Here is a 14,985-nt window from a genome sequence, read left to right as displayed (position 1 = left end):
CAGGATGCTCTTAGTTTTGGCAATATTATGTAAGTGAAAGGAAGTGGTTCTAGTAATGCCATCCAGAGTTGCTAGACAGTATCATCCTTTTGGTGCTCAGGTCCAAAGTTGACAACCGCAGCATTTCTGAATTTAGAAGGAGAAAATTTGGTCATCTTTAAGACATCTTTGTAATCTGATCAGCTAATTGGTTTCATCCGGTTTATGAATATGTATAGCTGAGTATCATCTCGGATTTAGGTGTTTTGTTGTTGGACTTCTGATGGGCTGATGGGTATCGGCGGGCTAAGCGAAGCGCAGCTTCGGCAGTCGCTAAGGCAAAAACTCGGGCATGGGAGGAGTTTGGAGAGGCCATGGAGAATGACTGCCGGATGGCTTCGAGGAGATTCTGGTCCACCATCCGGCGGCTCAGGAGGGGAAAGCAGTGCTCCGTCAACACTGTGTACTGTGGTGGAAGGAATACTTTGAAGACCTTCTCAATCCCACCAACACGTCTTCCGATGAGGAAGCAGAGTCTGGGGTAGCTGGTGCTGGCTCTCCTATCTCTGTGGCTGAGGTCGCTGTGGTGGTTAAAAAGCTCCTTGGTGGCAAGGCCCCGGGGGTGGATGAGGTCCGCCCAGAGTTCCTTAAGGCTCTGGATGCTGTAGGGCTGTCTTGGCTGACACGCCTCTGCAGCATCGCATGGACATCGGGGACAGTTCCCCTGGACTGGCAGACTGGGGTGGTGGTCCCCCTCTTCAAAAAGGGGGACCGGAGGATGTGCTCCAACTACAGGGGGATCACACTCCTCAGCCTCCCCGGTAAGGTCTATTCAGGGGTGCTTGAGAGGAGGGTCCGTTGGATAGTCGAACCTCGGATTGAGGAGGAGCAGTGTGGTTTTCGTCCCGGTCGTGGAACAGTGGACCAGCTCTACACCCTCTTCAGGATCTTTGAGGGGGCATGGGAGTTTGCCCAACCAATCTACGTGTGCTTTGTGGATTTGGAGAAGGCATTCGACCGTGTCCCCCGGGGACTACTGTGGGGGGTACTCCAGGAGTATGGAGTGCCGAACTCGCTTGTACGAGCTGTCCGGTCCCTGTACAACCGGTGTCAGAGCTTAGTCCTTATTGCCGGCAGTAAATCAGAATCGTTTCCAGTGCGGGCTGGACTCCGCCAAGGCTGCCCTTTGTCACCGATTCTGTTCATAACCTTTATGGACAGAATTTCTAGGTGCAGCCGAGGTGTTGAGGGGATCTGGTTCGGTGGCCTCAGGATTGGGTCTTTGCTCTTTGCGGATGATGTGGTTCTGTTGGCTTCATCGGGCCGTGATCTTCAGCTCTCACTGGAGCGATTCGTAGCCGAGTGTGAAGCGGCTGGGATGAGAATCAGCACCTCCAAGTCCGAGACCATGGTCCTTAGCCGGAAAAGGGTGGAGTGCTCTCTCCGGGTCTGCAATAGGGTCCAGCTCAAAGTGGAGGAGTTGACGTGTCTTGGGGTCTTGGCCGGGGAGAGGGAAGTTTGGGTTTCCCTGCTTAGGCAGCTGCCCCCGCAACCCGACTCCGGAAAAGTGGCAGAAAATGGATGGATGGATGAGTATCATCTGCGTAGCAATGGAAGTTTATGCCATGCTGCCTAATAATATTACCTAACAGAAGCGTGAAAAGTATCGGTCCAAGTACAGAACCTTGAGGAACTCCATGACTTACTCTGTGTGTAAAAAAAAAACTCGTTTACATAAAAGGCGTGACTCTTATCAGCCTCTTGCAGTTCATTTAATCATAACATGTTTAAGCTTCTGTAACAGAATGTCATGATCAATAGTACTAAATGCAGCACTGAGATCCAACAAGACAAGTGTAGACACAAAGTCTGTTATATAAGATGTTCTTGCTTTTAATTAACACCTGTGTAATGTTGCTTCTGCATGATCCAAAGAGTCAGTTACACATTACCAGATTTATAAAATGTGAGCAAGTTTTTTCATTAATTTGATTTGAACATAACAGAGCAGCTGTTGTAAGTCAGATGGTTAATGGATAACCAAAAAAAAAAAAAAAAAAAAAGTCAGACAGACAGCAGGACTGTGATTGTTGTTTGAGATCAACCCTTATGAAAAATGAAAATTGAGCATAATGATCTCATCATTCATGTTGATTTAGTTATAGCTGAGTTTTCACTTGATGTTGGTAGGACAAACATTTTTGCTCAGTATACAGAAATGTGTGTGATGGCATTGATCGTAAACTGGTGCAGTCCACTCTCTTTACAGCCTTGTATCTGTGAAGCTTTATGTATGCTTTTCCTCCAAGGCTTGTGAATAACATTTTGGTGGTATTTTTCTGGAACACCACCTCATCTATCCTTGTGTGCTGCAGAGGAGATGGTTAATGTCCTTCGCCTGTACTCTTTGCTCTACTGAGTTAACAGTTAAAAAGAGATACTTTAAAGCTTTGAATAAAGTATAATGTGTGTGGGGGTTAGGGACGCTCTAATTGCCTATGCACACACTGCCCCCTGTACTTAATTGCTAGCCAATGCATCATTTGTAAAATTAACATTGTGGTGCATTGAGGGACTCTTGCATGTTACCCACCATGTTTACCTGCTGTATTTGTGTGTTTCAGAGTGCAGCAGCAGCACCCAGCCCAGTGATGGGCAACATGCCTCCCAACGATGCCATGCCAGGTGGTCCCATGCCCCCAGGCTTCTTCCAGGTATGACCCACCCCATGTGTCTGTCCACATCCACTTATCTTCTTGACTTATCTGACCGCTGTTTCTCATTAATCCATTTCTGTATCCTCAAAATAAACAAAACAAAAAAATCAACATTTTGGACAGCATTTTAATATTCTTTCAATTACTATTTGTAAATAAGCTCTTCTTCTATGATCCTCGTTAAATAAGACAAAAGCAGCAAAAGTTAGAGTATTATCATAATTTGCATAGGTTCTTTGTATTCATGTTTATGTTACTGTGTGCCATGCATGTGTACTCCAGCTCAGCTTTTTTTGCAGATCCTTATTGATAAAGCATTTTGAGGAAACAATGACAGTCTATGTGGTTAATCTAAAAACAGAACTCTTGACATTTGAGAGACGTCAGTGTTGTTTATTTTTGGCACTTTGCTAAGTAGTTACTTAGCTTTTGTTCTTATCAATCAAAAGCAAAAACCTGAACAGGTTGGATTTATACAATATGGTGCAGCCCTATATTATTTATATAAGAGTTAAATTCTCTTACATGCAGTTCATTCATTCATGTTTACCTTATTTATTACTATCATTATTGAATTATCAGCTTATCTTTTTTAAAAGAAATCTTTGTTTATAAACTTAATTATGCTTCAAACTCATATTGGTTATGTTCTACTATCACGTTTAGTGTTCTTTTAAGAAAAAAAAAATTATGTATTGCGATCAAATGACACAACAGGTATAGTTTGGGTCTAATTTCTTTTTCGCAGCATTTTTCCAAACGATATTAAATCCATTCTGTATATTCACACCCAGCAGAGCCCGTGAAGCTCACTCCGTCCAATCATCTGTGGTTCAGCTCTCATGGGGCTGCTGTTCAACCTCTTTGTGATTCAACCATCCTGCATTCATCCTCTCCTCCATCCCTCCATCTCCATCTCGGTCTGTCTCTGACCTGTCCCGGCTCTGTGAAGGAAAGGGTTTTAGTGTGGGAGATGACTGTCTGAAGAGTGAAGAGAATGAGACACACAAACAAGCATGCATGCACATATTCACAAACAACAAAAAACAACTCATACTCGCACGTCCTCCGTGAGGCAGTGGTGTGATGGACAGCACTGGCATTTGGCAGGAGGTATGATAAGGTGGCAGTGAAGAGTGGGAGCGAAAAAGCGAGTGACACAATAACAGAGAGGGAAAGATAGAGAGGAAGAGGGGTGAGCGGTGGAGGAAGAATAGAGGGAAATGTGAAAGATCATTGCCACCAGGATGGAGGCCCAGTGTGTTTCTGTGGTTGCCTATAGCCCCATTGTTTGCTGGCCTGGTGGTCGTTATGGTGGTGGTGGGGGAGACTAGTGAGAGTAGGACTTATGAATAAGCAAAGGGAAGGGTGGGGGAGAAGGGTGACGAGAGACGCATGGAAGTGCTATTTTTACCATTGGTGGGGGAGTGAGATTGGGCAAGGGTTATGTGTGTTTATATGGCTGTTGTGTTCAGGGGACCTCAGTTTAACAGAGCTTTGGTTGTTCACCACAAATACAGCTCATCTTTTTGGTGCTAGTGCTGTTAATAATGCCAGATGCACTACTTTGCTTTACATGCTCAAATCTAAAAAAAATGTTTGAAAAACAAGCAGCACAACAGATATCTATTATATCGAATGAAACTTGATCAGGGATGTAACTGCAAAGACTACTATTACTTTTGTTTGTTTGGTTGTTTTTATGGGCTTATGTATTTGATTGATCAAAAACTAAAGGAGACTCTCCAATGTCTTTCTACAGTTTCCTTTGGAAAAAGGAGACAACATAATCTCCTGTATTTCATCATGAGCTACACCAGGTTCTGGATTAGCTGGCTTATGCCAGCTTGTGTCATGTGACATAATGTAGGCCCAACTGATAGTTGTTGAAATTTGTTGCAAAAAACCTATATTTGTTTTAATCTTTGCCCTAAAATCTCTAGTGACAATGAAAACTCTTCCCTTCTGGAGCACGAGGACAAATATTTCGTTTTATTAACTAGCAGTTCCAAATCAAAAGATGGTATCCCAAAGCTTTGTTTCCACCAACGGGACTGTTAGGGTGCGGATATGGTTTGTAAACCGTAATCTTGTTGCGTTCCCACAGCCAACCGTAACCTTACCTGAGAGGCTGAGTATCAGCCGGATAACTACTGATGCCACAGCTACATAATAGCATGATGCCATGGCAGTGCAAAGCCTCCCTTAAAGTATAATCCTATTTAGATTCATTAGTAGACATACAGCTGACATTAAAAACTTCTTTGTACATTTTGTCATCCTTAAATATTAATTTATAAAACTGACTGCTTTAAACACAATAGCAAATCTTGTAGTGTTGGGGAAAAAAGCAAACACTTCTGTAAGGTTAGTCTATGAACTAAAATTTATAGATCAGGCACTACATTTAAAATAACTGACAAGTAAACTGAATAATATTGGCCATATGATACAACGTGATGCTCTGTTGTAACCTGGCCCTCTCCCACAAGCATGTAGATGTAACTGTGACATGTAATAGCCACCTAAACTTTGTTGTTAGCCAAACAAAATCAGCTGAACCTTGCCTCCAGACTCCCTACGTCCCAATCCAGTCAAACATCTGCTGACGTCATCCCAACCAAATGATACAACATCCCAGTGTTTGCTACCTCTGAACACTCTCCATGAGTCCTCTAACCATGACTTTTCTGATGGTTGTACTTAGCTGATGTATCAGCAAAAATTGCTCTTTTAGAAGCTAATGTCAGCTCTTGAAAGTAGCTTATTTATTTTTTTATAAACAGCTGTTATCCAAAACAGTCCTCATTAATTGAAATTAGCCTTTTAATCAATTATCTAAAGTAGTTGCTTCATTTTCTGTTGGTCAGCTAATTGGTTAATTGACTAACCTCTTGTACTCACACATTACCACATAACTGAAGAAGTAGTGATATTCAATACCCCTTACTCACAGAGCAGGTGCCAATGTATTGAACTGAGAAAAGGAAGATGCAAATATCTTTTGACTTTATATTTTTTCACGATGACTTTTTAAAATACAGCTGTTGTTTGGAAGCAAATGTAATGTAAAAAGAACTAAAGGCAAACATTCAGTGGTGAACTGTAAGATCATACACTCCCAGACTCAATGTGGTAATCAATGTGTTGTCTTTGTGTGTGTCCAGATGCCTTGGAGGGATGGGTGGAAAATTCCACTTGTAAATCGTCCGCCTTTTGTTTTATTCGCACAAGTAAAAAAGGAAAAAGTAAAACATTGAAGGCATCAATGGAGCCCAAGAAGAGGCTGTTGCATAATGTCTTATTTATCTGAGGTCGTTGACCTCTTGTCCTGGGGTGAGAATTCACCTTAATGCAGCAGTGTGTTGGAGAATCAGTGAATTTGGCCACAAGAGCTTGATTTTTGTTATGAAGTTGGCTTCCAATAAAAAGGAAGACTTCTAACTTTTACTCCTTTTTATCAGTGTCATCTCTTTGGTTTGAAGTTGCCACTAGTGCCTGTGATGATGTTATGAGCCTTTGGTAATACTGCCCTCATGTGGTTTGTAAAAAAAAAAATTGAATCCTATGACTAAAGGGTCCCAGACTTCCCCTCTTATGATGTAACTACAATGTTTTAAGGCCATCCAGGAAGTAGTTTATGTTCAGGACTGGTTTCTACCCTCTCCATTTAACTCAAAGGCACATACAACTATTCCTGTAGGACTTGTAATGGTATTTTTTTTCTTTAGATTTGAGAGAATTTCCCCAAAATGTCCAGCTTTCCCCCTTTCCTGCCTTTCTTCTTTCTCAAACTGAAGACTCCCAACAGACTACCCCCTCTTCCCACATTGTCTTCCTCTCTCTTATAATTTTGATCGGGTAATTCCTCCAGGTGTGAACCCACATTTTGCCCCCTCCCCTCTCTGATATCGCTCTTCTTTCTTAAAGGGACCACCCGGCTCTCAGCAGTCCCCCCACGCACAGCCCCCCCCACACAACCCCAGCAACCCCATGATGGGACCCCACGGCCAGGTAAGATGCAAACACTTTCTCTCAAACACCCCTCTTTCCCTCGCCGACACACAAGCTTTTTATTCCCATTCACTACTTGCACAGTGTCTTCTTCTCCTCCTCCTCCTCCTACCCTTGAGCCCTGTGAGCTGTACTTTGGTTCTGGCTAACTCCCAGTAGATGCCAGCCCTTCCAGTTGTGAGCTCCTATTATGAGAGCTGAGCATCCAGAAGCAGCAGGGCCTGCTCCTCTTCAAGGCCCAGAATCGGCTGTCCCTGTACGGGATGAATAATTCACTCCCTGCCCCTCCTCTGGAGCAGCTTGTGGGGGGTTGCACACTTATCTTCTTCTCCACTCTTAACACACTCATGCACACATGGACACACACTTCTCCCCTCCTCCCCTTTGCTTACTTGTTCTTGCACCTTATGAATAAAACACAGGACAAGCAACATAAACACGTCACATATACGTACAAAACACATGTGGGCACATCAGTGAATGCCCACTTTCTTCACATTAAGGACAAAAGTTTGGGTTGCTAAAGCTTTCAAATAGAAAAATTTGTATTTATCTGTATTCAGCCTCAAGAACTTTCATCCTAAGTCATCATGTGTTTCAGCACTTATCCAGAACGGTAGCTACAGATGCCACTGTGGAGGTAAAACTAGCCTTTGCCCATTAACTGTGGCAGCTCAGCTCTTCATTCTTGTGGTTTCTGGTTTCCGTCTTGTGCGCGAGAGAGTGTGGGCATGCTTCCGCTAAGGCTTTGAACGGTGTTGTTGGCCTGAGGTGTCTCCGACTACGCCAGGCAGACCACAGGCCGAATCAGCTTACACCACACTGAGAGCAGTCAGGCGGTGCAGGGAGCCGTGTGAGTGCTGCCTGTGCACTCACAGATACAAGCTTTGAGTGCATCTTGTTGGTCAAAACGGGTGGTTAAAATTGATACAACTCCAACCTTTACCAGTTTATTTATTTTTGGTTGCTTAGTTGATGTGATGCTGAATTTGCAGTTTGGTGGTGTCATCTTCCATTCTCCAGCCACACTGTGTCCATCTGTGTGTCCTCAGTGTTGCCTGTTTGAGAGTTTTGAATTTATCAATAATAGATATGTCTTTTTTTTTCCTGTGTTTTTCCTTACCCCCCCTTGCTCCCTCCCTCCTATCCTTTTTCCATGTTCATCTGCAGCCTTTCATGTCTCCACGGTATCCAGGTGGACCACGCCCCTCCCTCCGAATGCCAAATCAGGTACTAAATGCTTAGTCTATTTTTATGTTAACTGGGCAACTCTGAGAGCCCATGTTGCCATAATGTATGATGATATTTTGATGAGTTGCTTTGTTTACTGTCTTCTCAGCCTCCTGGAGGAATCCCAGGATCTCAGCCACTCCTGCCAAACAGCTTGGACCCAACAAGGCCGCCAGGTAAGACTGCCAGTCACATTCTTGAGTAAGGGTACTTTGTTATAATACTGGCTCTATCTGATTTAGATGAGGAAAGATATTATTTTTGCAACTGCTTAATCTAAACATCTGAATGTCAATTAAAAATAAAAAAAACATGCTTTTTTATATATTTTTTTATCTGTTTGACATTTTGTAAAAAAACAAAATTATTTTGCGTTTTATTAGACTGAATACTTGTAGGTGTGTGTGGCTCAGGAAACAGTATTGGGTGATTTTAGCTGCAGATTACAGCTTCAGGAGCCCAAAGGGTTACAACTAATGGGATTAGGATGAAGCATCGTCTGTGGCACGTCTTAATTCCTGACTTTAAGGAATTGAAACATAAGTAGATTTACATGAATGTGAGTGTGTGACTCTGGGGGTCTGTTCTTGCAGGACATCCTAACATGGGTGGACCAATGAGAATTAATCCTCCCAGAGGAATGGCCATGGGCCCACAGGTAAGACATCTCTGTAAACTAGTGAGCACAAAAGACACTTGTTTTCAGCTCAGATCTGATTATTTGGGTTCTGTGTTTATATGTTTTTATTTTCCAAATATTTTCTCACTCATTGATTAATGTTTGGTTTCTCTCTCAGAATTATGGTGGCATGAGGCCTCCTCCCAACTCCATGGGTGGTCCTATGCCAGGAATGAACATGTAAGTCTAGCGTATTGCTTTATCTCTTGCAGTAACTCCTTGTCAGTGGTTTATAAGTAGCTTTAGTTGCTAGTAGTTGCTCCTTTTCTTTCCACTTTGTGTCCTGTTTTCTCTTCTGCTTTGCTTCTTTGCCTGTATTTGTTTGGAAAGACTAGAGAAAGTTGCAGATTAGTGTGCATTTATTCTGCATCCATGACTGTAACCTAGAAGTAATGTTTCAATCCAGCATCTGTTGCTGTGGCTACCTTAACTTCCAGCATTTTCTACGCCATGTCCATTTATTCTTGTATTCATACTCCATCTCAATCTATCGTTTCCACAGGGGTCCTGGAGGAAGGGGGCCTTGGCCAGGGCCTAATGCTAATTCTGTGAGTCAGAAACCTTTGCATGTACACACTGAACACAAATGTTACAGGTGGTGGGTAAAATAATAGGAATTTAGCTAAAGTCAAGCCTTTATTAAACCTTTATTAAGAAAAACTAAGTTCTTGTAGAGGTTTGTCTAGTTTTGTTTTAGATTATTTCAAAAAGACTGGCTAATGCTCAAACCCAGTCAGTTGTGCCCCATCAGCCACTGTGGCTCACTGGTATGTATGAACAGTTCATGACTTAAATGTGTGTGTCGTCTTTCCTCTGGCAGATAGCGTACTCCTCCTCATCTCCTGGAAATTATGTGGTGAGTTCAAAGTCTATAAAAACTTTACTTTTTGGGATCTATTATGAAATGTTTGCAGATCATTTAAACCTTTGTCATTGATTGTTTCTCAGGGTCCTCCGGGCGGAGGAGGTCCACCAGGAACTCCCATCATGCCCAGCCCAGGTGGTGCGTCACCTAACTATGTCCCCAGCACTAACAACTGTCTCAAAAACAAATGTCCTTCCAACCCCCCCGCTTACTAAACAAGCATGAAAATGCCCTCCCACCATCCAGCATCTCTCTGTGTTCTCATCTTTTCAAACTTTTAAAATCTTTGATGTTATCAATCTGATTTTTTTACTGATTTTTCTTGTTTTGTCTTTTCTATTAGATTCAACTAACTCCAGTGAAAACATCTACACAATGATGAATCCTATTGGACCAGGAGGGAACAGACCCAATGTGAGTCTTCTGTCATGTAACTGAGATTTAAACAAAAAGTTGAATGTTGTTAGTCTGAAAGTTGAGTTTTCAGGCTTTTTTCAATTTCCGAAATCCATGAATAATTAATTTATAAGTTTTGTTGTAGTGATAAAAGCTATTAAAATAAATATAACCCAACACAAACCAGGAAGGATTAATTAAATAACATCAGCTTTGCCCCGAGTTGAAAAGATAAGTTATATTTGCGAGAGCATAAATGGGGAATTCATAGTGACTGTTCCATATTTTCTCACCAGTTCCCTATGGGACCGGGGCCTGATGGGCCTATGGGAGCTATGGGCGCCATGGAGCCGCACCACATGAATGGATCACTAGGTGGGTTTAAATACAACACTGCAGTATGCATCTGAATTACACTCAACTTATTATAATTATTTTTTATTTCTCCAGGGTCAGGGGATATGGATGGGTTGCCAAAGGTGAGTAAAAAGGAAAAAAATGCTTAAAATGACAACATTGAGGGTCAGTCAGTAAGAGGCTGATTATTATTTTATTTTACCCTCGTTTCCTCCAGAGCTCTCCTAACAACATGGGGGGCATGAACAACCCTCCTGGAACGCCGAGAGATGACGGCGAAATGGGCGGCAACTTTTTGAACCCATTCCAAAGCGAAAGTGTGAGTAGAGTGTGTTAATGACATCTCACAACCCTTAACAGTTATCCTTGCTGTCCTGACATAAACCAGTGGAAGAATGCAAGCAGAGGGTTTCTCTAATTCCTTATTGATCTCAGACTATATTTCTCTTCTGGAAAAATGTGTGTTCTGTCCCTTGTTTTAGATATTCTTCTGTTTTTGTCATGTTGGTCAGTCTAAGACAGTATAGTGGAGAGGAGATGATTTTTAACTGACACCTCAGTTTAACAGACCTCTCTTATTATACTTATAAGATTTGTGACAGTTAAAAAGTAGTTTTTCAGTAGAGGTCTTGATGGTTCAAACATACTTTGATTTCCCTCCAATATAAGGCAATCCTACTTAAACTCAACAAAGTAAATAAGATATGGAAACCCAATCCACTGGCAGTCTGATCCAGTCTGAAATAACTCTCATGGATGACGAGACTCCAAACAAAGTGTAGACACACAGTGGCAAAAAACTAAAGCAAGAGGCATGATGCCAATACTTAACAAGCACTGAATTGTTTGTGCAGAAGTAATACATTTTATTACTGCATCAGTTATGATGAAGCACATGAGCTGAGCTACTAATATGAACATGGCCCATGGCAAGTGATCCAATAGTAGAACTAGTGAGATGTGATAGTCATGTCTTTTGTAAGAAGGAATCAAGCAGATGTAGGAAGAACACTAGTTTAAACACAAAATCTTTTATACTCCACAGTTTAAAAGTACAAAATCCTAATATTACATTAAAGTTGGGACACAGCACTGAAAATTGAAAAGAAAAACATGCCATTTGTTTATTACACAAAACCCTTAGTGTTTTTATGGCTTGTGTTCTGCTTGCATTGCAGCCGCTTACTAATCACTGATATTCATTCTGTGCCCTCTGTATCATTGACGTGATCACAGCCGACTGTTATAAATACCAACTGAGCTTTATTAGCTCTGATTAGTGACATAATTGGGGTCTAATTCACCTAATTTAAAGAAAGGGAATATATTTATATGTTTGTGCCAGGCCGTGTGTTAATAGCACGACAGGTGGAGGAGGGTACTGTTCCTTGCATTTTGTAAATCTGTGACGCTCTCTTACCTTCCTCCTGCAAAGCACGGGATGTGCAGGCTGGACTTACAGCTAGGCTCCAATAACTGGATTCAAGTAATCAGCTGTGGGACATTAAATCAGTAAAAATCTGAACAGCGTAATCTCTGTGTATGTCGTGTAAATTGAAGGATGAAGAGCCAACTCTGGCCGCGTTTAGACTAATTTCTTGTCTGTGTGTAAATCTGTTTTGATACTTGGCCATCATGAGATAAGAGAATCATCTCAGTGCTGATTGCTTGAGTCTGTTGTATGAAAGTCTGGCTGGAACCTGAAGTCTGCTCTTACTCTAGCTCTGCAGGGTTGGGTTTGAGCGCCCTCTGGTGTTTAAATGTTGTCAGTGACATATCCACTCATCTGTACCCTCCTCCCCCTTCCCTTTCTCTCTTTTCAGTATTCACCCAACATGACGATGAGTGTGTGATTTTATTATTTTTTCCCCTTTTTTGTATTTTTTTGTTTCTTCCTCCTTTTTTGTGTCCCTGCACCTGATTTTTATTTGGTTTTTTTATTTTTTATTCTTTATTTCAATCCTTACTTCACCTCGGATTGGACCACCTCCCTTCTTTACACACACACATACACACATATACACACCCTCTGCACCCTTCCCTAACGGGACCCACTTCCACCCAACCTGCCACCCTCTTTTCCTCCTCTCAATCGGGAACTCAACGGCCACGCAGCCTTCTGGGACCCCCCTCGAGCATGCGGGGACTCTGATTAAGACGGGCCCTCCTGGAGCATGCAAAATGGCTGCAGGTGTGAATAGGAAGCAGTCACAGAGCAACAGGAAGAGCCTCCTCTCTGACTCCGGCCCCAGCCTCTCTGGCTTCCTGTCAGGATCTAGACAATGAGCGGGCGAAGGAGGACATACAGAGAGAAAGAGGGAGAGAGGAGACTGGATTAAATAGCCCTCCCTCATGGACGCAGATGCCTGGAAGCTTCTCAAACACAACTTTGGATTTTTCTTTTTTAAAATCATCTTTTTTTTTTTTGCTGATCCTGATGGATTCGTTGGTGGGTCGGATGAAAAGTCTCCTCTGTCTCCCCACATTGTTTTCCATGTGTGTACATTTGTAACAGAGGTGTTGTGATGACCAGTGAACATGTTTTTCCTTTTTTTTTTTTTCTTTTTTTTTTTGTGTATGTATTGTATCATTGCTATTTTTATTATTGTATTATTGTTGTTAATGATATTGGTATGACCAGTTTCAGATTAGGTTGTAATTTCTGTTTTTACGGGCACATTATTATAATGAAGACAGCATATGTGCACACAAGTCAGACATAACTTGCTGCATAACATGTGGCTTTGTGTTGGCACCCACTGCCCCCTGCAGGTAAGATTTCATCCAACATGGTACTGATTACTTAAAAAAAAAAAAAAAATTTAAAAAAAGCATTTTAAAAGGTCTAAATTTTAAAACTTCCTGTTCACCAGCAGAAGCATCTCCTGCTTTAGTAGCTTCCTTGCAGTGAAATGCACAGCTCTATTTATTTATGTTATTTTCATTTGTTTATGAATCATTGTTACTTTTTTAATTTTAATGTGTTATCCCTGGTTTATATCAACTGCAGAACTAGTAGCAACTGTGTAAATATACAGATCCATGCCCCAGCGTCTTGTCATCTCCGTCAGGCATTATCAAATCACTCCATTTGAGTCCCAAAGTTGCTGAAGTTAGGTTACTCTTTACTCCACGTGTTACTGTCTGCTGACATGTAGTGAACAGTTGTTTTTCTATTTGCAGATAAATTCCCATCACACTGTGATGTAAGTTTATTTTTCCACATCTGTCGGTTTAGCTTGCAGACTTTTGCCTTTCACAGTGATCCTTTTTATTTTTTTATTTTTTTTTAAAGTGGTGAAAGAACTTCCAGCTATTTTCTGATTGGATCCTCAGTGTTTACATGTTAGAGAATAGCAGGTGGAGAAGAAGCGAGGCATTGCTCTGTGGTCTGTATTAGTTGGGATTCTTCCTCTATCCTCCTAAATTTACTCTAATCTCCATTCGGACAGCATTCACACACAGACATTCAGTCACACACCGACCCCTCCTCTAATTTAATTTTTTGTACAACTCTCCATTTTGGGTTTAATTTCTTTCTTTTTTTTTTTTGTAAATACTGTAAAATGCATTTTGATATCATTGACATGTTTTGATATTTCAAATCACAACTCAACAGTTGATCAGAAACATGCTGATATGGGCAACTGTGTGTAATTGTTCAGAGATGGCGTGTCTTCTACTCGGAAATAATATGAATGACGAGAAACTGGAGCTGCTATAGACAAATATGCTATTTCACTTCATCACAGACAGACGTGAGGCTTTACACTTCATCCGAGTTGTGACAAGGGAGGAAATCCTTTGCAGATGAATGTGGGATAAAGTTGATGCGCACACATTTCCCTGAAAACTCATCTTAATATTAAACACAGTTCTCCCTCCTCTTTTTGGAAACTTTTGAAAGGACAGAAAAAAAAATTACAAAATGAAAATATTTTTGCCATTTCTGACAGAATTTGCAGTTCAGCTTCTTTTGACACAACTGAAACGGAAAGCAGAGCACACAGGACACTGGCTCACTGGGGACCAGAGTACATGCTTTACTATGAAGGATTTTTTAAAAACTTATTTAAAATTGGGCACGAGATGTTAAATAAAAGGAATAAAAATAATGGGAGAAATTTGTTGCTGAGAAGAGGTGGAGAGAGCGCAGGAACATGTACTCTGTAATCCTGTTGTATAAAATGCAGTCCAACTTCTCTCTTTCTGTCCTGTAAGTAAAGCCGTCACAGCGTTGATCATTTCTGTATTTCTATCGTGCTGATGTATAATACTGTAACATTCAGGGGTAGGGAGGGTTAAGAGGACTTTGGGGGGTTGAAAGTAAAGATTTTTCTGTTCGGTTCCTCATTTTTCCTCTTGATGACAAAGCAGTATTGAATATGAGGCAGTCTGTCCTTGGGGAGTTGCTTTGTATCTCATGTTAGGGTAGTTCCAGATCCTAAATGTCTTGTGTAGTAAAAATAAGAGGTTCCTTCGTATGTTCCTTTATCTTGTAAAGTTTCTTTAGACAAAAAAAAGTTGCTTATTGGAAAAAAAGGTGGGAAATCTGCATTGATAATTAATGTATTTTATTATTTTTTGTTTTAATTTTCATCAATTTGTCAGTCGTTTTTTGCCTGTGTCCCCCTTGTTGTAGATACATATTAAAAACAAATAAAATGACTTCACTCCTTTTGCCATGAACAGTCACTTTTTTTTCTGCAGACTTTAAGTAAAGAATTTAATAGGTTAGCAGAGTTGAG

The 14,985-nt window shown here is 41.3% G+C and overlaps 1 protein-coding gene across 3 annotated transcripts in view; it reads left to right on the top strand.

Annotated features, from left to right (window-relative positions):
- The window catches only part of zgc:110158 (uncharacterized protein LOC553590 homolog), a 42,954-nt gene extending 28,039 nt beyond the window's left edge, over nt 1-14,915 (top strand). Inside the window, exons 5-18 of one of the 3 annotated variants that reach the window (XM_041971201.1) lie at nt 2,604-2,693; nt 6,627-6,710; nt 7,881-7,940; nt 8,050-8,116; nt 8,534-8,598; nt 8,738-8,799; nt 9,122-9,167; nt 9,440-9,475; nt 9,568-9,619; nt 9,828-9,898; nt 10,177-10,255; nt 10,331-10,359; nt 10,455-10,556; nt 12,061-14,915. In XM_041971201.1, the coding sequence (XP_041827135.1) occupies nt 2,604-2,693; nt 6,627-6,710; nt 7,881-7,940; nt 8,050-8,116; nt 8,534-8,598; nt 8,738-8,799; nt 9,122-9,167; nt 9,440-9,475; nt 9,568-9,619; nt 9,828-9,898; nt 10,177-10,255; nt 10,331-10,359; nt 10,455-10,556; nt 12,061-12,090 (873 nt within the window). In that variant the 3' untranslated portion in view covers nt 12,091-14,915. Of the gene's footprint in view, nt 1-2,603; nt 2,694-6,626; nt 6,711-7,880; nt 7,941-8,049; nt 8,117-8,533; nt 8,599-8,737; nt 8,800-9,121; nt 9,168-9,439; nt 9,476-9,567; nt 9,623-9,827; nt 9,899-10,176; nt 10,256-10,330; nt 10,360-10,454; nt 10,557-12,060 lie in introns of all 3 variants that reach the window. The other 2 variants (XM_041971200.1, XM_041971202.1) reach the window with 2 other exon arrangements.
- The last annotated feature ends 70 nt before the right edge of the window (nt 14,916-14,985 follow it).

This window comes from Melanotaenia boesemani, chromosome 20 (assembly GCF_017639745.1).
Source record: "Melanotaenia boesemani isolate fMelBoe1 chromosome 20, fMelBoe1.pri, whole genome shotgun sequence".
In the NCBI taxonomy this organism is placed as follows: Eukaryota; Metazoa; Chordata; class Actinopteri; order Atheriniformes; family Melanotaeniidae; genus Melanotaenia; species Melanotaenia boesemani.
The sequence above is the reverse complement of the archived record's forward strand: the minus strand, read 5'-3'. Positions and strand labels throughout refer to the sequence as shown.